Source organism: Populus nigra, chromosome 1 (genome assembly GCF_951802175.1).
Source record: "Populus nigra chromosome 1, ddPopNigr1.1, whole genome shotgun sequence".
Lineage (NCBI taxonomy): Eukaryota > Viridiplantae > Streptophyta > Magnoliopsida > Malpighiales > Salicaceae > Populus > Populus nigra.
In genome coordinates this window covers 4928185-4951080 of record NC_084852.1, presented here as the reverse complement: position 1 = coordinate 4951080, position 22896 = coordinate 4928185, and the positions used below count along the sequence as shown (strand labels likewise).

Below are 22896 nucleotides of genomic sequence, written 5' to 3'. Positions count from 1 at the left end.
TTAACAAATTAATTTTTTTTTTAAAATAAATTATTGAGATTTTATTAGAATCATTCAGGTGTTAATTTAATGAATATGTCAAAATAAAATAGACTGAACTTAATAAAAATATTTTTAATTAAAAAAATTGGAAATTCACGTACTCAAACAATAAAAATAAAGAAATCCAAATTAAGATTACTGAAAAAAATTAGAAACTTGAAAATGCTATTAACTCCATTATATTCATATCACTCATACATATTTAATATTTTGCCGATGTCAAATGGGCATCTTGTAGATGCTTCAGGACTTGAATATTCCACAGCAATTTTCACTATCAATGGCTATATTATTAGAACACCACTCCTTTTCTATCCCCATCTGTAGAAAAGTTTCCCTCACCAAGTCCATCACCAGACAAAAAGATGGAGAGAGCCATTTGGTCACAACCTTGAGCATCGAAAGATAACCATCTTAAAAAACTGTCCACTCAATTTGTTTGTCCACTTTGGCATAAATTCGTTTATTTTTATGTTTTTTTTTAAATCTATTTTTTTATATGTATTTTTATATTGTTTTGATTTGTTAATATTAAAAAATATTTTAAAAAATAATTGTTACCATAATACTAAACAAGCTTTGAAAGCAATCCAATTAACTCAAAAATCTTTGGCATGTGGACCACTATATATGAGACCAAATTGTATGGTCTCTAAGGGGTTTTGTACTCCAATAAGCTAACCCTTTGTCTTCCACCATGTATTTCATCGCTTGTTATGTGTCAAATTCTTTGCCAAGGCAACATAAAGTGTTAAGAACAAGCTAAATATTAAAAATGTCGAGGCAAAGACTCTAGCAAATAGCGTATGTGATGCAAAATTCAAAGCAAGGAACTTGCGACTTCCATAACCCCACGAATCCTATGTGCAGACCATAACATTGAAGTCTTTCAAATATCTCCACAAGACCACCAGCATGATTTAGGGCCACTAGTTTCATGTTTTGAGCTCGTATATATCGCCTTTCAAGCCATGCTGGTGTTGGTTTCTCTTAGCCACCCTTGATGTCTATCCTTCCCCAGCACAACCACTACCTCACAAGGTCCCCAGCCCATAATCCATGGCACCGCAAGCGTATCATCTGCTCAGCCACTACCACCCCTACCAAGCCTAAGCCAAGCCCTAACCAGTTAACCTTTGAGCCACAGTTTGTAACCCCACCAAACCTAGTCACCTCTATTAGCACCCCTCCCGTGCTCAATGACCCAAGCTTGCAGTCAACTTGGTCTCACCGAACATGGGTAGCAACCGGGTGCACCACGGTGCTGGTTTCTCTAGCTAAGGCCATTGCCGGTGCAGGTCATTCTCATATCTGGCTTGAGCCCATGTTAGCAGGCTATATTGGGTACATTTTAGCTGACCTTGGATCTGGGGTTTACCATTGGGGTATTGACAACTATGGTGATGGATCAACACCGATTTTTGGCAATCAAATTGAAGCATTTCAAGGTCATCATAAGTGGCCATGGACAATAACTAGGCGTCAGTTTGCTAATAACTTGCATGCTCTTGCACGAACAGTAGCATTCTTTGTGCTTCCTGTAGACTTGGTTTGTAATGATCCCACTGTAAATGCCCTTGTTGGTGTGTGCTCCGGTTGTATCATGTTTAGCCAGCAATTTCACGCGTGGGCTCATGGCACAAAGAGCAAGTTACCCCCCATAGTAGTAGCATTGCAGGATGTTGGATTGCTTGTGTCAAGGTCACAACATGGTGCTCATCATCGGCAACCATATAACAACAATTATTGCATAGTGAGTGGAGTTTGGAATGAATTCTTGGATAAGAATAAGGTTTTTGAGGCATTAGAGATGGCCTTGTATTTTAAGCTTGGGGTAAGACCAAGGTCCTGGAGTGAACCTACCACTGACTGGACTGAAGAGACTGAGACCGCTTCTCAGGTTGCAGTCCAATAATTCTGTCAAGCACATATGTTTTGGTTCGAATTCAAGATGTGTTGTAAATGCATTGAAATTTTTAGCAAAATTTAAGAGGCACACTCAGTCATAAGATTGTTTTCTGTAATTCCTTGCATGTTTCGATAATCTCAGTATACAATTTATAGTTAATTTCTCTAAGAATTATAATTGGGACCACAGACCCGTGGCCATCAATCTCATTCATCTCTTAATTTTTTTATGAATAGAATTTTGTTTACTCCTTGATTAAAAATGAGCATAAGCAACCATGCCCTCTGTACATTGCCATTATTAGAGAGAGGAGCTTTGAAAGATTTACCAGAAGCAGTCAATCTCATCCATATCTGGCAGAAAAGAATTTTGTTAAATGCATTTGGCCGAGAGGAGGAAGGCAAGCAGGGAAGGGGAACAGCATACATTAATTTCTGTCAAAAACTCAAAATTGTATTTGAAACTTTCATAGCTCCTCCAACACAACAAATAAGGAGGAGAAAAATCAAATGCCTATGGCACTTTTAAGTCAGTGTACAGCTATAAACGACGTGGAGAGACAAAGAACCACGTATTAAATATCAGAAACCACTGAAGTGGAGATGGAAGATACACAGGGGAACCAATAGCGGCGTTTGCCATCTCTATGGCCATCGTCGATCATAGCAAGTCCTTCCTGCATTGATACACCAATAAGGATTTAAGAACCCCAAGAATCCAATTGTTTGAGAAGTGAGAATGGGGTAGATGAGAAATTGGACTATGTGTAATAAAATACTGGTGACAAACACTTACATCTAATAAAGTATCAAGGGCATCGGTAGCACGACCAGATGTCCAAGAAAGCCGTCTCTCTAACTCATCAACAGTCACAAAACCTTGAGCCTGATAGAATTAAGAAGTATGATGCAACATGAGAGACTTGTTCTTTGATGAAGATGATATTTTAAGATATGGAAAATAGAAAAACCTGAGCCAGCTCCAGAATTTCATTATGGTCTTTGTTCAACTCAGTTGGAACTGACCGAACAAGCTTTCTTTTCCCAACAGAAATCACCTCAAAACCACTGCCCAATATCTGAAAAGATTCAAGCTCTGGATGTTAATAATGTATCACTCGGTCAATTAACAAACGCTGCCAGGAAACTAACTTGAGACATGTAACTCTATTGCTGATCATGAAATAGAGAACAACACTATTGCATGCTTGAAATATAACACTGTGAAAGCAAATGCAAAGACTAATCTATCTTACAGCAAGCATTATGCATCTAAACTAATTTGCAAACACCATACACATAAAAATGTTCTGTTGCCCCCACTAAACAGTAGAAAAACTTCACCTTGCATTTGCATCTTGTTTCTCAAACAGAGCTAGTATCAATAGAACACATACCACAAAAGCTCCTTAATACAAACCTTCAGCTTACTTATAGCACGCAAACAGTCATCCTCTGACACAGCTTCACGATCACTTTTTCGTTTCTGCCGAAGCAGAGCACAGAGTTCTTGCAGGTTGATCAAACCTCCATTGTGAGGTCTTGTTGCCAAGCATATCTCTACAATTTGCACTCCTGGAGCCAAGTAGATATTTATCATTAATGAAATTTTAGAGCACTATTGAATAACATGCTATACGCTGAAAAGATTAGACTTGAAAGTGGAATGCAGGAACTAGAGGAACAAAAAGATTTCCAAGTCACAACCTAATACCTCAAGAACAAAGAATCACATAATGCACCAAAGATTATATGATTCACCATCAGAAAAATTAAACTGTACTTTTTCGAAATACAACATTCTAACTGGTAATCCCCCAAAGATCTTTGAATTTAAAGCCATAAGGTTTCGATCCTCAATAATTAAATCAGAGCTCAATTTGAGACCCACCAACGGTCTTATTACAAAACAAAGTAATTAATTTTAGTTAAATAGCCTTTTAGGTGATGTATTCTTGCAAACATGTCAAATGATTCCAATACAAACTGCAAATAAATGTTCTTAGAATGCATGTATAACATTCTTGTAAGCAACCGATACACCTTCTTTTCTTGCATCAAAGACACTCGAAACCTCAAACACAAGTTCATAATAGAAGATGTATCTGTTCATACAGACAGCACCATTATAATCAAGAAAGAAACAGTACTAACCAAGTTCATAATAGAAGTCACCGATCCCTAACAGCTCTGCCCAAAAACCTTTATTCGATGCCAGTGGATCCACTCCAACTTTAGCACACATCTCATGGAATTGCGTCCTGAAAGTTGGGTTCTTTCGAATATCATTCTGCACCAGCCCACATCAAAATCTCAATACCAGTTTCCATAAAAGTCACAACCTTGACAATCATACTATTTTCCCTTCATTTTTTCTCAAAATCCATCAAAATTAGCAACTGGGTTAGGAATGAATTTATCAAAGAAGCCCAAAATTTCATCATTCTTTACCATAACAGAATTAAACACCTTTGAATTCACAACTTCAGCAGTAAAAATCCTAACTCTTTCATCTTCAAATAGTAAAATATATTGATATAATACAGAGTTCTATCAGCTTACCTTGTGTTTACGGGCAAAATCTTCAAGCTGAGAACGAAAAGTGGCAAGCTGTTCTTTCATAAGATCAGTTCTTAGCTTTGCTACATTTTCTCCTAGTAACCGATATTGATCCTTCAATAGCATTATGGAAACCAAAAATAAAAACAACAATTCAGCAACAATAAATATTTAACAGTATAACTAACAAAAATGAAATCTATGAATCAAACAATAGTTACCCTGGCAGCAGCTGCTGTTTGTAACCCACCAATACCAGGTCTCCTCCTCATTCTTCTTGATAAAAGATTGTTTCTTTGATTGATTTATTTTGTGGGTTTTGATCAAAGCTTTGAACTTCTGAATTGCTTTCTTGGTTAGTATATTTTTTATGGATGCTGCTGCAATAAAGAAGTGGAAGAGAGGAAGAGACGGTCAAGGAAAAGAACCATGAAGACAAGAAGAAGTTATCTGATATATTAATTTGCTGCTAATTGATTTCAACAATCAGAGTGGCGCAGCGGAAGCGTGGTGGGCCCATAACCCACAGGTCCCTGGATCGAAACCAGGCTCTGATAGAAGAGTAGCTTCTACCTCCCCACTCGCTAGTTTTTTATTTAATCGCTCTCCTGTATTATTTTTTATTTACAATTAGGTCCCTCATTTTATTCTCTAAATTTAATACTGCCCTTTCTGATTTGTAACACGCCTCCATTTTGTTGAAAATATATAAAAAAAACTCAATTTTTTTTTCAATATTAATATATCAAAATTAAAAAAAAAACACTTAATAAACATCAATTTAATAATTTTTCAAGAAAAAATATTTTAAAAAATATGTTTAAACCGCATTATCAAATATAATCTTAAAATAGATTAAAAAAACTACTATATGAATTTGATGGAAGGATGATCTAGCTTAAGATGAAGGAGGGTATTGAACAAAACTACAAGACTCTCAAGGAAAGCTTTCTCCACGAGGATGCTCGGATGTTTAAAACTCTTATCAATTTCTAAAGATATGGCTACTGATAATGTCTGCATAAAGCATGGCGATGCGAAAAAGTTTCCTTCATGTGCTCATCTTTATTTAATTATTTGTTATTTCTCTGGGCCAAGCTCGACAGCCTGCTAAACACCCAGTCTATCGTTGATGATGCTCCACTTCTCTTACGCAAAATACCTTACATAAAGAGTGTTATATATATAAAAAAAAGCTATCGGGGCATGCATAATATTTTTTATTTATTTATTTTAAATTAATGTTTTTTTTTATATAACTCGGGGTGTCCAGGCTAATTTACGCGCACCACGACTAATCCTCAGACTCATTAAACACTCTGGAAGCCTAGTAGACAGGTAAGACACCGCGAGGATAATAAGCGTGCGCATAGAAAGTTGAATTTTGGTGCAGAGGCAAGGAATTCCCTGCTAGGACCGCTAGGGCACGACCTCAAGTGCTCAAATTAATGTTTTTGGATCATCGTTTTGATATTCTGATATTTAAAATAATTTTTTTAAAAAATAAAAAAATATATTATTTTGATATATTTTTAAATAAAAAACACTTTAAAAAGTAACTGTTACAACACTCTTAAACATCTCGTATACTATTTTCTTTGTATGATCTTTAAAAGTTCGTTTTATATTATGATAATGGTTAGTTTTCAAAGTAATATTATGATAATTGTTAGTTTTTAAAATATTTTTTATTTTAAAATATATTAAAATGATATTTAAATAAAAATTATTTTTGACCTATCATATCAAAAAAAATATATTCAAAAACACTAATAAAACTAATTTAAAAAAATTAGATCTTTACAAAAAAAAAATATTTTCCAACCATAAAAACAAATAAACAAACAGGACCGAAACTATATTGGCTTTCAATGCTAGTAAGTAAGTTTTGGCTCCAACTTAAAGAAATACAAAGAGAAATTCTTGTTCCTTAATACACAGGTCAAAATGATTTTTCTAATAATTAAATTGAAAAATATTGCAAATATAGATACATCATACAGGTACGATACGAAGATGGATATCTCGATAGATGGGAGACTTAATTGAAACAAGTATAATAGTATGGGGACCAATTTGTCCATTTCCCTAACTATAATTAGTCAAAATGAGAAAACTTGAATATAAGGACAAAATACACCAATCATGTCATGACAGGACATGTACTTTCATTAGAGAAAAAAATAAATAAAAATTCAATGACCTTGAAGTACAAAATTATCTTCCCTTCTTGTTGGTCCTCTCTATCTACACTCCATAGAAACTGCAAACAAAGAGAGAGAGATACAAAAGCAAGCAACTTTCAATTCAATTCTTCAGTTTACTCTCTCATGGAGCCATCTATCTCTTTGAAAACATTACTGACAATCTCCCTCTTTCTTTTCTTTGTCACCCCACAATCATCTCTAGCTGTAAAATTACCCTTCCATCCTCAGGATTTGCTTCCTTGGTTACCAAGACAAGTTTCATGGCCTATTCTCAATCGCCTACATGGTGCTGTAGACCTATTGCCCACATTTGTTGGTGCTGCCTCTGCTTTAAATGAAACCGGTGACTGGAAAGGTGCTTGCTTTTACGAGAACCGGGCTTGGATGGAGTTTCATAATAAGACTGGTAGTGAATTTGGTGGTGGTACGCTTCATCTTAAGGTATTAAATATGTTAACTTTTGGTTCTGGGTTTTGTTGAAGTTTTTGGCTTTTATTGAATTTTGGAGGATTTTTCTATCTGGGTTTTGAATTTGATTGTACTACATCCATATTTAAGGTAATAAATATGTGGATTTTTGGTGTTTTGGGTTTTATTGAAGTTGTTGATTTTGATTGAATTTTGGGGGATTTGCTTTCTGGGTTTTTAATATGGTGGTGGGAAATTCTTGTTTTATGGTAATATAAATCTTGAGAAGTTTGATGTTTTTGTTGAAATTTGAAGGTTTTGGTATCTGGATATTGAATGTATTAGGTTTTAGTGTGGAATTGAAGCTTTTCAGGGTGTGGAAGGAAGTCAATTTCGGGTTTCGGTGTGGTTGTTTTGTTTGGTTTTGTTGGAATTTTGATCATTTTTACTATCTTGGCAATGATATTGGATGTGTTTTATTTTAGTGTGAGTTGAAGCTCGTTTGGTTGGTATCTTGGTCTTAAAGGAAGTAAATATGGGGATATGGTGTGATTGTTTTGATTTCATTTTAGTTGGTTTTGTTGAAAATTTGGAGAATTTGGTACGTGGTTTGCATGAGTTGAATGTCTGGTGAATTTGAGTTCCTGTAGCACGAATCCAGGTTTTAATTGACTTTTTTTTTTTGAATTTTTATGGTGACTGGTTTGTTTTCTTTTAGCTGTTTTGTTGAATTGGAGAATTTAGTGTAGGGATTTGAATTTTGTTAAATTTTAGAACTGAATTTGATCTTTTTCGGGCTTTGCAATGCCTGGAGCATCGCATTTGAGTTTTATTTTACCTTTTCTAGCTTGGAGTCTGGTTCATTTTGTTGAAATTTTTAGGATTTGTTATATGGTAAATGGATGTTTTTATGTTGAGGGAAAGAACTCGACTTCTGTTAGTCCATGTAAGTTTTACTTTTGGTGGTTTATCTGTGTAAGCACCTATGAGTGGTCACCTTTTTTTGTAATTGTAGTGATTTGAAATGTGTCTTTATCCTGTTTAGGTTAGCAATGCTCACAGCTGGACATGCATGGATATTTATGTCTTTGCCACTCCATATCGTGTGACATGGGATTATTACTTATTATCTCGGGAACATACATTAGAGTTTAAAGAGTGGGAAAGCAAAGCTGAATACGAATATGTAAGTTGCCACTTCCTGTCATTTCTGTATTTAATACATTAGCTAGTTTGTTTTATTTTTGGTTTTAAGATTGGAGCTACTGTTGTGATCTTACTTTCAATGAAATCAGGTGAAAAATCGGGGAGTCTCTATTTTCCTTATGCATGCGGGGATGCTCGGAACCCTTCAAGCACTGTGGGATGTCTTTCCCTTATTTACAAATACTGGATGGGGTGAGAATTCTAATATTGGGTTCCTGGAGAAACACATGGGAGCTACCTTTGAACAGCGTCCTCAGCCTTGGGCTACCAACATCAGTGTTGATGATATTCACTCTGGTGACTTCCTTGTTATATCAAAAATTCGTGGAAGATGGGGTGGTTTTGAGACTTTGGAGAAGTGGGTCAGTGGAGCTTATGCTGGTCATTCTGCTGTTTTTTTACGGGATTCTGAAGGAAAACTATGGGTTGGTGAATCAGGAAATGAAAATGAACAGGTAAGCTAAGTGGAGCTTGCTAAAATATGTTACTATATAGTACTTCAATGGGGCAACCTATATTTGATAGAACAACATTTAACATCACCACTTGGTTTTTTTTAAAAAAATATTTTTCTATTCTTTGTCCAATGATTTATGTGAAGGTGTGATACTGCCCAGGATATGGCATTTCCCCAAAACATTCATGTTTAGTTCTTTCTGGACACCTGGCGATCTCAGGAGAAACCGAGATAGCCACATTAATTGTCTGGCTAATTTGAACATTTTCGTCCATTTTGCAGGGAGAAGATGTTATTGCTGTGTTACCCTGGGATGAATGGTGGGAATTTGAGCTGAATAAGGACAACTCAAATCCACATATTGCACTGCTTCCTCTGCATCTTGATGTGCGAGCTAAGTTCAATGAGACTGCTGCGTGGGAGTATGCTTTGAGCATGAAAGGAAAACCTTATGGATATCATAACTTGATATTCAGCTGGATAGACACTCTGGATGGGAACTATCCACCACCATTGGATGCTCATCTGGTATTAGAAACTATCCATGTTAATGCTGCTGCTATAATTTATTTCTTCTTTATTTTTCTACCTTCATATTATGGACACCAGACAACATGATTTTTTCATTTCTAAAGTAGATGGGTCATCACAAGATATTTTCCAGCTCTCTCTTCCCCAAGGCTAACCATGTATGATGTGCATCATGTTGTTACCCCTAGATAAGGAAGAAGATTACAGTGATGAGTTAATTTTCTTGTTTCTGCCTAGTTTGTCTAGGAAAGTTGTGTTGGCATTATATCGTGAAGTTGTATGCTGATGTCTTCATAACATAAGTTGTAAATTTGTAAGATAAAACGTCTAGTATAATAAGAACTTGTAATCTTGATGAAATGAAGCTTGAAGCCTAGCTTATATGCATGCTACATTTGTGATGGTTAACTGCCATTGACAAGTTTGAGCCATATGTGGCATCTTCAAAAAACTTGAAGAATTTCACTGTGATGCTGTTATGAATATTATACTTAAATATTTTAAGATGTGCATTTGATCTGCCAGGGGTACTGGATAGTATTATAACTTAAAAACCAAGTGGTGAAAATATTGGTTTCAGAAGTTTAACCAGCAGTATCAGCCAAAGAATGTTTTCCAAGTTTTGCAGAACAATTCTTTTGTTTGCAATCCTTAAATATTTCAAGATGCGCATTTGATCTGCTAGGGGTACTGGAGAGTATTATATCTAAAGAACCAATTGATGAAAATATTGGTTTCAGAAGTTTTAAGCAGCAGCATCAGTCAGAATTTTTACAGAAAAATTCTTTTGTACGTACAGCTTTACTTTGAGGTTTTTGGTCTACATAGTTTTGATTGCCAGTTTTGTGGTCGTGCAGGTTGCTTCTTTTATGACAGTTTGGAATCACATACAACCTGAATATGCTGCCAACATGTGGAATGAAGCCTTGAACAAACGACTTGGAACTCAGGTATCTTAATAAATCAATCCAGCATTTTTATGCTATTTGAATAGCTTATCAAATGATTTAAGTTGTTTAGACGGTTCAATTAAATACATGCACATGCTATCAATCACTGGTTGATTTTTAGGAATTGGTCATTTGTATCTAAAACATCTAAAAGTTGTTAGCCTGTTACTCCCATCCTTTATCTCGTTAGCTTTATCCAGATGTTATGGTTAGTTCTTGATCACCAAGCCACATATCCAAGGGAGTCAAGATGATTAGATGAGTGTAGCTGAGTTTTCAAGTGGCTGCGTGAATTTACTCTTCTGAAGTCAGAAAATTAGGTGTAGGTTTTCTTCTGAAAGGTCTGTGTCTGATTCTATCAACAGTGATTTTAACTTTTGTGCTCCATGTAGGACCTTGATCTTCCTGATATCTTGGTAGAAGTTGAAAAGCGTGGGTCATCTTTTGGAAAATTGTTGACAATTCCTGAACAGGATGATTGGTTGTATACTGATGGAAAGTCGACCTCATGTATTGCTTTTGTCCTGGAAATGTACAAGGAAGCAGGACTGTTTGATCCAATTAGTAGCTCTGTACAAGTGACTGAATTTACGGTTAGTCTTCCAAGTACACTTACTAAAATTTGTTCTGCTGCTCTTCCCCATCACCGCCCCCTGAATGTATTCATTTTCTTGATGAAAATGCAGATCAAAGATGCTTACACACTAAGGTTTTTTGAAAACAATTCAAGCCGCCTGCCAAAGTGGTGTAATGATGGAGACGATGTGAAGCTCCCATTTTGTCAGATTAAAGGGCAGTATCGAATGGAACTACCAGAATACAATACCATGGATCCTTACCCCCATATGAATGAAAGGTGCCCATCGCTTCCCCCAAAGTACTTTAGAACACAGAATTGCTAAATGGCTTCCCATCTCTTGATGTGGATGTAAAATCATAGTTGATGCCAGCGGCTGCATTATTCTTTGATTTGATGCATGGAAGCAGCTAAACAAAAGGGTTTGTTAGTGAATGTAAATATGACAATGATAGTCTAAAACTACAGAAACTATTAGCTGTTAATTCTCTTACACGTATACATTAGCCACATGGCAGACTATTTACACGCATGGAATGTGATTGTTTCAGTCATTCCTTTCCATCGCAGTTGTCTAAGCTGAATTGGTCCATAGTTGCCACTTCTACTAGTTATTTTAACAGAATTTGTTCCAATTTCTGATATGCTTCCATAATCTCATTTGTCACATTCAATTTCATGCAATAGTGGAGAAAGATGCTTTGCTTGTTGCGTTCGCCAAGATGTTCCCTTTTGGGAATACTAATCTTGTATATTTTTGTTAAGTGCCAGTGCTATGCCATACAAGTCGCACGTTTCAGTTAGGTAGTTGTCATCTTTTTCATTCGTTTAATACGGACATATTATCCTTGGTTTTGAAAGAAATCATCTAGCTTGATCAAGTGAATCTGCTCTGCATAACAGCAACCATTCTATAATAAGTGGGATAGTGCTAAGTAGTCAAGACTCGAAGCTGGAATACCAGAACATCTTTTTGCTACAAACTCGTTTAGACCAGTTCTGTTGTTTAGATGTAGAAAACTAGAATGTAAGGTTTGTCTTTGGCATGATTTGGATTGTCTGTCCTTTAGTTGGAACTGGCATTGGATCCCTTTTGAAAAAATTATCTGCCAAAAACTTCCATGTAAATCGAGTGACGAGGTGATGGATTGTAACCAGGGTTTCAATCTTTGCGAACTCGTGTCCTGTACATATACGAGGGCCACCTCCTAGTGGAATGAATATAAAGCAGTAAGGTGGAATTGAAGCTTGGTTCTCGAATCTGGTTGGGTCAAACTATGACGGTTCTGGAAGTATGCTATCGTCTGTGTGGGTCATATTTATTGCCCAGAATATCTAAATGTCATAAATGAAGAGTTTCGATAAATGTTGTGCACGAAAGCAATAAAGAGAAAAAAAAACCTTAAGGAATAAGGTATCCATTGTATTCTTTATCTTTCACGGCTTGCCTGAAGCAACCGAAGACAGGAGGGAAGATTCTCAAGTCCTGTGCTATTCTCCACGTGTAATCATCTTAGCAAGGTCCTCCCAAGTTAACAACTGTCCCTTCTGCTTGTTCATCGTGATCTGTTCATGCTCTGCAAAATACAATAATAATCGTCATCATTGACATGCAATGCATTTCAAGTGTTTATGTTCAAAACATTTTTGCATATTGGTGTTGTTTATGCTGCTCAGATTTCCGGTACAGATTGTCGGTTGCAGAGTAGAAGAATACATCATGTATACCGTTAAGAATAGCAGCATAAATTGAAGGATCATTAGCTAAAAGCCGAATTAGGAAAGTTACCAGAATAGATGAAGTGTCATGTCCTGCAGTCATAACAAGCAAGCCATTGTCCTCAATTCCCTTCTCAGTTATTACTTCTCTAGTGTTTTCATAACGGGTGCTAAGCATGCAACTGATGAGATCTTGGCGTGGATCAGAACTCTTCTGTGCAAGTTCCAACCCTCTTTTCACCTATGAGATCCTTCCCCATATCTCGAATCCTTGCACTTGCCTGAAGGCTACGGTTATAGCTTGTGAAGGGGATTGACCACACCCATCATCTGCTGAAACCAAGTAACAAGTTTATTTCTTCTAGCTCCTCGTTCGATTCCAAACAGGAGCAGATGATGTTGAATGTTAGCGTCTTCATCAAGGACAATACCTCCAACAAAGACAACTACAGGCAGTCTTCAATTGATTACCAGAGGATCAGAGACCAATGGTCGGTTGATCTAGTGACACTTAGCCAAAAAAAAAACACTCACACAAAGGTGTGGGGCTTATGATCCTTGGTTGAGGCCTGAGTTCAATGGGCGGTCAAAGAAAGTTAAAAAATGTTTCGTCTTAGCTGATCTGACCTCTAATCAGCAAAGACAACTTTTCTCAACATCGTTTCTTCATCAAAGAACAACGATATGATAAAACAATCCAAGTGCATTTTTATTGATTGTTATATAAAGAATTTCTAGACAAAAATATATGTTAAATTCATAGAATGTATATGACTTTTTGTTTTTCCACAAGCACACTAACCACAAAAAATACTAAAAAGAAAATCATTATTTTTTCCTAAGACAATGAATTTAGAAAATACTAAAAAGAAAATTAAAGTGTATATATGGAATACTCAAGCATAATTAAGGATCTATTTATCGAGTAATAATAATTGATAAAAAAATTATAAGCATGCCTAAGATATATAAAAATATGTATTCCAAAGTTTTCTAAAATAACAATTAGATAAACATAACATTACGTTACCAAACAATTACATGATAATTATGGGAAAAAAAATCATACGCGCATACGCGGGAAGGGCTACGAGATAAGCTCACACTGCAATTTATTTTTCTGAATTAGGGGTGCAGCGAGGGGGAGAAAATAGAGCTTTCATTTTATTTCTTTGGTATGATTTTGATTGGTAACCCTTCCGATGGCATGAGCCTTGGATTCCTACTGAAACTAGTATCTGCACTTAACTTCCATGTAAATTGAGTGGCCAGATAATGGATTGAAACGAGGGCTTCGATTTTTGCAAATTCATATCCTGGACACATCCGAGGCCCTCCTCCGAATGCAATAAAGCTGTAAGGTGGGATTGAAGCTTGGTTGTCGAATCTGGTCGGATCAAACTTCGATGGTTCGGTGAATATGCTGTCATCCATGTGAGTCATATTCATTGTCCAGAATATCTAAGTATCAGAGATAGAAGGGTTCAGTTTACTGTTAAGCACTAAAGCAGCTTAAGAAGATAGAAACTGAAAACTGAGGATTTAACTTGCCACCCTTCAGGAATGATGTATCCGTTGTATTCTATATCCTTAACAGCTTTCCTGAAGCCACCAAAGATTGGAGGGAACATTCTCAAAGTTTCCAATGCTACTTTCCATGTGTACTTCATCTTGGCAAGGTCCTCCCAAGTTAACAACTCTCCCCTGGGCTTGCTTTTAGCTATCCCTTCTTGTTCTGCCGCGGCAATATTGTGTGTAATCAAGAAGTGTTTTTCGGCAAGGTTTCAAAGAGTTAAGGTTCATGCATACCTTGAAGAACAGCTGCGTAGGTTGAAGGTTCAATAGCTAAAAGCCGGATCATGAAAGTTATCAGAATAGCTGAAGTGTCATGTCCTGCAGTCAAAACAAGAATAACATTATCCACAATCTCCTTCTCGGTCATCCCTTCTCCATTGTTTTCATCACGGGTGCTAAGCAAGCAAGAGATGAGGTCCTGGTGAGGATCAGCACCCTTTTTCAGCTATGAGATCCTTCAAAAAGTTTCGAACCCTTGCACTTGCACGAAGGCCACGATTGAAGCGTGTGAATGGCAAGTTAATGGGGACTGACCATAGTCCTCCTATCATTTGTTGGAACCAAGTCACAAGCTTATCTCTTCGAGTTCGTCCTTGCTCGATTCCAAATAGAAGGGAGCAAATGACATCGAACGATAGCTTCTTCATTAAGGGTAAGACCTATTAGCAAGCACAAAACGACTTATATAAATTAGTAATCTTTATTTAATTAAAAAAGGGAAATTTATTCATAGGAAACTTCATAACATACAGTGATCTCTTGTTTTCCTTTCCAATGCGTCTCCATATGCATCCTTACTTCCTCATCCATTTTCCCCACATAGTTTTTCAATGATTCAGGTTTTAGAAATGATAGGAGTGCATCCCTGATGCGCTTGTGATCTTGTCCGCAGAGTTCTGCTATACATCGGTCTCCCAAAATCATCTTCAGAGACGTTGTTTGACTGTAGGAGATCGTGCTACTATCGCTGGTGAATACAAACTTATTTGCTTCATTTCCATATATGAAAACAGTTGGTTTGCCAAAGAGGGTCAGCTTTGATATTGAGCCATATTTTTGTATCCTTTCGTGAAGCCATTTTTCTGCAGTATTGGTTCTCATTGCTTTGAGAAGCTGCAGGCTATGGCCTAACATGGGAATCCCCAGTGAACCTGGAGGTAATTTGTTGGATGATTTTCTTCCCTTGACAAGAAGAAGGAAGACGGGGACAAGGAACAAGAAAATGGTGAAGAATGGATTCATTTCTTCTTCTTTTTTCTTTGGGCTGTGTGGTTATATGTGTTGGGAAAGGGCTTCTGCAAGCTCTGATGTAGTAGGTTCAGAGACTGAGTAAGTCAACTAAATAGGAGTGCTCAGGGGACAAATTATGTATGAGGATTCAGATTGTAATCTTTGGGATTTTGACCCAGATAGGGCTCTTTAGACCTACAAAAGATTGACGTGGACAGTTTTTTGGCTGATCTTACCGACCAGCAACAAATTATTGATCTTGATTATAATGATAATAAAAGATGCATGAACACATCTGCATTATTGATTTCACTATGAGCTATCACCAAATATGATTTGTCACAGTTGCAGCGGGAAAAGGTAAAAAGTTGCAGCAGATAGATGGTGATGTGAGAGCAAAATTTGTAGCTGTTCTTAATTCTCTTGTCTGTTTTTTCCTGTAGACGAGGATAAGAATATTCTCGGGCATGGGAGAGGAAAAAAAATTACTTCATGTTCCATGTGCACTCCAAACACTAGATAATTTTTTTTGGCAGAGAGATGGAGTCACATTTTGCATACATTAATTACGAACCATTTAACCAGATAGATCACTACTAGTTACTCGCAAACCACGTGTCTGGGGGGCAAAGCACACCAACTCTCTCTTTCAACACGTAAAATCCAACAAGCAAGTTGCCGGGGTTTACCTTACCTGCAATAATACAGCATCCATTATTGGGTTTATCTTACCTGCAATGATACAGCATCCATTATTTTAATTAAAGGCTTGCTTGCATGCAGCATTGCCCCCATCGAAATTATCAGTGCTGCTAGCAAACTCTTTGGAAGACATATATTGATGGAAGGGGACAAATATTATCAACAGTAAAGGAAAAACAAACTGATGTTTTCTTCATTTGTAACAATGTCATTATCAATCAAGAAAGATTCCAGTCTGAAAAATAATATTGTTGCAGACCCTGATTAGTTACTGTTGTCAAAAAAATCATATCAATCTATAAATGAGGCCCAGCAATAATTTTTATACTACTTTTTAACACATTTATATTATTTGACTTTAAAACTTAGACAAATTTCATTAATTTTATTAACTACTACTTGGTGTAAGCTATGATATCATAAAAAAGAAGAAGTAAATAGATAAAGTTACAAGGAAAAAAAAACTCTATATTATAGGAGCTTAATAAGGCTAAGATATTATACAACTATAATAGTAGGAAATCATCAAACAATATATAGCAAGGATTTATCAGTATTTTTTAAATAAATTTTTGTTTACCTTTTAACAATGATCCAAGCCCTAGGGAGTCTAAAAACATGTTTGAGCCCAAGCTTCAGGCACCTCTTGGGCCCTATCACGCAACTGGAGCTTAATTTTTTTAGTCCAGCCTTCCTAGATCTAACACCTGGTCTTTGGAATTTTTTACTGACATGAGCTTTTTAACCTGAATCTTACTTTATTCACATCCTGATCCTAGATATACAAGATTCTTTTATGATCTATAACATTCTATTTTATTAATAAAAATGTAAAATATATTTGTTCATCATTAATATTATTTATTCCGTATTAATATTGTCAATGTGCAATGATTTTCCAATCCCTTCACTCAAGCAAAAAAATAAGGTTTAGAAAGTATAAATAACACAATTTTTTTACAAAATATTTATTTCATACCAAAACAAGAAAACAATCTTGTTTGTAGGATTTAATGTTTTCTTACATATTTATTTTATTATCTCTACGAATATACTACTTAAACATATGAAGGTTCCTAAATCCACCAAAAAGGTATTGTTTTGCATGTATTAGAATTCATACATTAAGCTACTATCTTTCTTTGCTATGAGATTAGAATAAATAGCAAGAACACTCAATTAAACCTATTATTCAACCACTAAAAAACTATAATTCTAAGTATCTTAAATTTTAAAACATCATCAGATAATAATCAAGCTTTAATGATGATCATATCTACTGTGATATGCTTATGCTGCTGTGATTGGCAGATATAATCTTATCTGCTTTGATATATATGTGGATGGTGTTGTGATATTGCTTTGAAATGCTGATGGAGTTATGATATATTGAAAATCATCATCTAATTTGATCATATCGATCAGATATGATTTTCATCAGTAGAATCATGCTCCTGAAATCATACGCTATCAAGTTTATGTAAGACTAATAAGACCAATCAAATCGATTGCAATGAAGTTGAGATGAGAACTGTCTGAGAGCACTTGAAATTAATGTGTCTAGTTAGGACTAAGAGTGTGAGCATCTTCCATCAAGTTCTTTCCATATTTTGTTGTTGTTTTTTTTTCCTATTTAAACAATCTTATAAATTATTTCAGAATAGAATATTTATATTATTCAGAATTTATAACATAAAGATTTCCTCTGTAAAAATAAAGATCACTTGTCTTCTCATTTTTTACAGTGAGACAAGCAATGTATAGAGACTCTCAACCGGCACCGATGTCTGCCTCTCCCAAGGAAATAGCGGGTTTAAGCATATCCCTTGTATTTAAAAGGAGAAACAACCAAGCCTTAATATTACTTCTTTGGCAGAGCTCTCATGAAGCCACGTTACCAAGTTAATTAAATTCCAATCTTCATATTTTCTTCTTGTAAGGTTGCGATTTTCTACAGAACCTCAGTTGTGCGAGCACTGCATAACAAAAAGGAAAATCTAGCTGTAGGGCTTAGGAAATTTTTTATTAAAGGATTGCCAATGTAAGAGGTAACACACAGCAGAATGATGCAATAGCTAGTTCACAAGAGAAAAGATACTGAAAGCAGCATTAGTTGCAGCACAAGGCTGAAATGAATCTGTCATCTCCTTGCAATTCCTCTACAGCATGTGTTAGAAACAAAATATGATCTAGATTTCCATCAAATACCTATTTACTATTCATATTAGTCCCTTCATTTATCCAACAAAATTACTCCAACTCTCTCTTTCTGTCTCTCTTCCTCTCTTACAACATCATATATAGAATCCAACAAGCGAATTGCAGGAACAGTAAGAGAACATGATTGATCTTATCTTATCCCAGCAACAATACCAGCAGGAGAGACGGCGTTATCCATTCAAGAGATAGAGTCGTGGCCCATAACAAATGTCAGTAGTACAGCTTCACCAATCATGCATACGGTTTGAATCAGTAAAAAGACAATTTTTCACGTTGTTTGTAAGGGAGACAATAAATATGCAAAATGTCCTAGCTGAAAGAACTTGAGACATTTCATTGTCGGATCACTTTGTGGCTCTATAGTTGCACTTTGCTGTTAGGCTTTGCAACACACACCCAACCCAACCTACCGGGAACGTACCCATCCAAGCCACTGTAGTAATATAAAGAACAAACTTTTGTTTTTGCTGATGAAGAAAAAGAACAAAGAAATAAGTCCACGATGGAAAGAACAAAAAAGAAAGAACACATAACTTAGTCTTTTAGTATAAAGAACAAAGAACAGAATTGAGTTGTTAGTTACTGTCATCCCAAGTCTTTTATTTATATAGAAAGAGAAACAACCATTACAGAATTTTAAGGAAAACAGAAACAAGAGACGTACCGACCATCTTCTCTTTTATCCAAGGAGATGTATACAAGCTAGTTTAATCCTAGATAAACTTAACAAATGAATTCAAAAACATATCTTAATCTAGATAATGATCTCAGCTAACAATTAGATAACCATGCAGTAGATTACTGCTAAGTAATCCTGTTCTAGCTTAGGTATCAAACTTCAACACTCCTCCTTAGTTCCAAAGCTACATATTCCAATTCTTGCCCTCAGATCTTCAAACCTGTTTTTAGCTAACGGTTTAGTAAAAATGTTTGCTAGCTGTTCTTCAGAAGTGCAGTAGCATAGTTCTAGTTCCCCTTCTTGCTGAAACTGTCTGATTGCATGAAATTTGATCTTCATGTGCTTGGTTCTGTCATGAAAGACATAATTTTTAGAAATGGCTATAGCTGACATGTTGTCACAAAACAATGTTGTGGGATTTTGTTAATTGCAGTCCAAATCACTTAGCATCTTTCTTAGCCATATTAGTTATTTTGCTGCCACATAAGCAGCTATGTATTCAGCCTCTGCTGTAGAATGTGCCACCACCGACTATTTCTTTGAATTCCAACAGAACACACTCTTTCCCACAGCAAAGCAGTAGCCTGAAGTACTCATTATTCCTTCATCACTTCCTCCCCAGTCACTGTCCGAAAATCCAACAAGATTGATTGAGCTAGATTTCACAAAATGTATGCCAAAACCTGCAGTCCCTCTCGAATATCTTAATATTCTCTTAGCTGCCACAAAATGGTTTTGACTTGGATCTTGCATGAACCTGGAAAGATAATTCACAGCAAATTGAATGTCAGGACGTGTGGCTGTTAAATACAGCAAACTCCCAATTAGACTCCTGTAAACTTTCCCATCAACTTTTGATGATCCATCCTCTTTCATTAGCTTCTACCCCTGTATCATAGGTGTGCTTACTAGCTTGCATTTACTCATTGCAAAATTGTCCAGTATTTTCAAGGAAAAACGTTTTTGACAAAGAAAGTAACCTTGATTAGATTGAGTTACTTCCATTCCTAAAAAATATGTCAACAAACCAAGTTCATTCATCTCAAACATGTCTTTCATATTGGTTTTAAATTCCTCTATAAGCTGCTCCTTGTCCCCTGTGATTAGCAAATCATCAACATAAACTGATACAATGAGTTTATGTCCATCAGCATGTTTCACATATAAAGTCACCTCATTCATGCTCTTGTTAAATCCTAAGCTTAAAAGATGATTATTCAACCTGCTATACCAAGCTCTAGGAGCTTGTTTCAGTCCATACAATGCCTTCTTCAGTAAATATACTTTGTTTGTTGAATTTGATTTTTCAAAACCAACAGGTTGTTCAACATAAATCTCCTCATTTAGCACACCATTCAAAAATGCAGATTTAACATCCAACTGAAATATATACCAACCATTTTGTGCTGCTAGAGCAAGCAAGAGCTTCATTGTTTCATTTCTGGAAACTGGAGCAAAAGTTTCTGTGAAGTTGATCCCTGCCTCTTATGAATATCCTTTCACTACAAGTCTGGCTTTATGCTTGTTGATCTTACCATCTGCATTTACTTTTGTTTTGAAAATCCATTTCACTCCAATTACCTTCTTGTGAGTTGGTCTATCAACTAGCATCCATGTTTGATTCTTGTCTATCATTGCAAGCTCCTCCTTCATTGCTGCTATCCAAACTTGAGAGTTCATGGCTTCTTCAACATCTATAGGTTCTGCCTCAGCTACATTGCACCTGCTATAAATATCTGATAGAGATCTTGTCCCCTTTACTGGTTGATCATCAATATTCTCTGCAGCATCCCACTTAGTTTGTTGCTCAATATTTTCTGCAGCATTCGTTTGTTGATCAATCATTTTTGCAACATCCAACTCATCGTGTTGCAACTGTTTTGATCCTTCACCTGATGAATTTTTCCAGTCCCAAGTAGCATTTTCTACAATTTTGACATCTTTAGCAACCACAACTTTGTTAAAATTCAGATCATAAATTTTATAAGCCTTAGATGTTGAACTATAGCCTATAAGAATCCCTATATCAGCCTTTTGATCAAGTTTTCTTCTTCTAACTTCAGGTTTCAAAACATAACAAATACTGCCAAACATCTTTAAATGATCAATACTGGGTTTAAAACCATACCAGAGTTCATAAGGAGTTTTATCTGCTAAAACTCTTGAAGCCATTCGATTTATAAGATATGATGTTGTGTTTACTACCTCTGCCCAAAAATTCAATGGCAACTTCTTCTCATATAGCAAACATCTTGCCATCTCCATCAATGTTCTATTTCTTCTTTCACTTACACCATTCTGCTGAGGTGTGTAGGGAACAGTCAGCTGGTGTTTAATCCCTTCTTTAGCCAGGTATGCTTTAAATTGTCGAGAGGTATACTCTCCTCCATTGTCAAATCTCAATATCTTCAATTTGTTTCCTGTTTCTAGTTCAACTGCTGCCTTGAACTTAACAAACTCAGCAAACACATCATATTTGGATTTTAGAAAGTAAACCCAACAGTACCTACTGAAATCATCAATAAATAGAAGAAAATACTTTGAACCATTTAATGATTCATTGTGCATAGGTCCACACACATCTGTGTGTACAAGCTGGAGTTTTGACAATGCTCTATATGCATTGTCAGGAAAAACAACTCTAGTTTGTTTTCCCAACTGACAAGCTTCACAAATAATCTGCTGTTCTTAAATATCTGGTAACCCGTGAGTCATCTGCTGGTCAGCCATTCTCTTTAGAGTTGCATAATTGAAGTGTCCCAACCGTTTGTGCCAAAGAACAGATTCATTGTTCTCATAAGAATTAGTACTCAAACAAACTTCATTCCAATTAACATTAAAACTTCGGTTCATCATTTTTGCAGAAAGCAAAAGTACTCTATTTTTATCTTTAATGTCACACACTCCATCATTAAAGAATATTGAATAGCCAGATTCAATCAATTGTCCCACACTAACTAGATTCTGGTTGATCTTAGGCACATAAAGAACATTTTTAAGAGTTTTTGTACCTGACAGTGTTTCTACTTCAATTGCTCCTTTTCCTTCAACCTTCACAAAGTCTCCATTGCCAATTCTGACTTTAGATAGATAGCTTTTATCCAAGTCTATGAATAAGCTTAAGTTTGTTGTCATATGGTTAGTGCAGCCGCTATCAGTGAGCCATGATGAGTCCTTTGCCTTGGCTGAGTTACACATGTCTTGTATTGTGACCATGAATAAAAGATCTTCTTTGACTTCTGAACAATCGGCTACTTGAGCTTGTTTTTCAGTTTCTACTTTATTTTTGCAGAATCTTTGGATGTGACCAAATTGCTTGTAGTTTCGGCATTGAACATTCTTGAGCCAACACCAGGCTTCAAGATGATTAGTTTTTTGACAGTATTTGCAAGCAGGAAAATGCTTTTTCTTCTCTTTCCCTCTAGTGAAGCTGTTATTGCTATTCTGTTGCCAATTAGTAGATTTCCAGCCTCTCTCTTTCTCTTTTTCCTTCTTGATTATTTCTGAAAATATTCTTAGCCCGACTCTTCTCCTTGTAAACTACAATAAGAGCTCCTTCACTTGATCCTTCTTGTCTATAAGCTTGCCTTTGCTCCACAGCTTGCAATGCATTTACCAGTTCTTATAGGCTCATTTCAGAAAAAAAAAATTGAATCTTCTAAAGAACAAATTTTATGTTCAAATTTTTCTGGCAGACTCACCAGTACTTTCTCTACAATTCTTGAGTCTGGAAAATCTTCTCCCAAAAGTCTCACTTGATTCATAAGTTTTGAAATTTGAGAAGAGAAATCTTTAATGGTTTCAGTTTCTTTCATCTTTAGACCTTCAAATTGTCTTCTCAGATTCAAAATCTGCATCCTTATTGACTTCTCATCACCATGAAACTCTGCTTTTAATTTATCCCAAGTTTCTTTGGCAGATTTGCA

At 35.9% G+C, this 22896-nt stretch overlaps 3 protein-coding genes, 1 long non-coding RNA gene, 1 other non-coding gene and 1 pseudogene across 5 annotated transcripts; 3 read left to right on the top strand and 3 right to left on the bottom strand.

Annotated features, from left to right (window-relative positions):
- The first annotated feature begins 827 nt into the window (after positions 1-827).
- Positions 828-2110, top strand: LOC133684498 (fatty acid desaturase 4, chloroplastic). Its single transcript, XM_062106843.1, has one exon. It carries the CDS (start codon positions 1046-1048, stop codon positions 1955-1957), a length of 912 nt encoding a protein of 303 aa, XP_061962827.1. The 5' UTR covers positions 828-1045; the 3' UTR covers positions 1958-2110.
- A 244-nt stretch (positions 2111-2354) lies between these two features.
- LOC133684658 (vacuolar protein sorting-associated protein 22 homolog 1) lies at positions 2355-4931 on the bottom strand. Its single transcript, XM_062106854.1, has 7 exons — positions 4731-4931; positions 4513-4623; positions 4105-4240; positions 3371-3525; positions 2922-3029; positions 2747-2836; positions 2355-2627 (listed from the first exon to the last, which is right to left on the bottom strand). Exons 1-7 carry the CDS (start codon positions 4779-4781, stop codon positions 2526-2528), a joined length of 753 nt encoding a protein of 250 aa, XP_061962838.1. The 5' UTR covers positions 4782-4931; the 3' UTR covers positions 2355-2525.
- Positions 4932-4994: 63 nt separating this feature from the next.
- TRNAM-CAU (transfer RNA methionine (anticodon CAU)) lies at positions 4995-5066 on the top strand. The gene has a single exon. It is a non-coding gene; the product is annotated as a tRNA-Met (tRNA).
- Positions 5067-6717: 1651 nt separating this feature from the next.
- LOC133677450 (uncharacterized) lies at positions 6718-11480 on the top strand. The gene is made up of 7 exons (XM_062099527.1): positions 6718-7157; positions 8170-8310; positions 8420-8785; positions 9070-9315; positions 10176-10268; positions 10661-10861; positions 10955-11480. Exons 1-7 carry the CDS (start codon positions 6840-6842, stop codon positions 11168-11170), a joined length of 1581 nt encoding a protein of 526 aa, XP_061955511.1. The 5' UTR covers positions 6718-6839; the 3' UTR covers positions 11171-11480.
- Positions 11481-11733: 253 nt separating this feature from the next.
- LOC133677455 (uncharacterized) lies at positions 11734-13381 on the bottom strand. The gene is made up of 2 exons (XR_009835788.1): positions 12635-13381; positions 11734-12422 (listed from the first exon to the last, which is right to left on the bottom strand). It is a non-coding gene; the product is annotated as an uncharacterized LOC133677455 (long non-coding RNA).
- Positions 13382-13533: 152 nt separating this feature from the next.
- LOC133702758 (cytochrome P450 716B1-like) lies at positions 13534-15564 on the bottom strand (annotated as a pseudogene).
- Positions 15565-22896: the final 7332 nt, after the last annotated feature.

Coding starts and splice junctions, on each gene's coding strand:
- LOC133684498 (XM_062106843.1), top strand. CDS start 1,046: ATGTCTATCCTTCCCCAGCACAACCACTACCTCACAAGGTCCCCAGCC.
- LOC133684658 (XM_062106854.1), bottom strand. CDS start 4,781: ATGAGGAGGAGACCTGGTATTGGTGGGTTACAAACAGCAGCTGCTGCC. Junction 4,624..4,730: donor AAACAGCAGCTGCTGCCAGG/GTAACTATTGTT, acceptor ATGCTATTGAAG/GATCAATATCGGTTACTAGG. Junction 2,837..2,921: donor AAATTCTGGAGCTGGCTCAG/GTTTTTCTATTT, acceptor TAATTCTATCAG/GCTCAAGGTTTTGTGACTGT.
- LOC133677450 (XM_062099527.1), top strand. CDS start 6,840: ATGGAGCCATCTATCTCTTTGAAAACATTACTGACAATCTCCCTCTTT. Junction 7,158..8,169: donor GTGGTACGCTTCATCTTAAG/GTATTAAATATG, acceptor TATCCTGTTTAG/GTTAGCAATGCTCACAGCTG. Junction 8,311..8,419: donor GCAAAGCTGAATACGAATAT/GTAAGTTGCCAC, acceptor CAATGAAATCAG/GTGAAAAATCGGGGAGTCTC.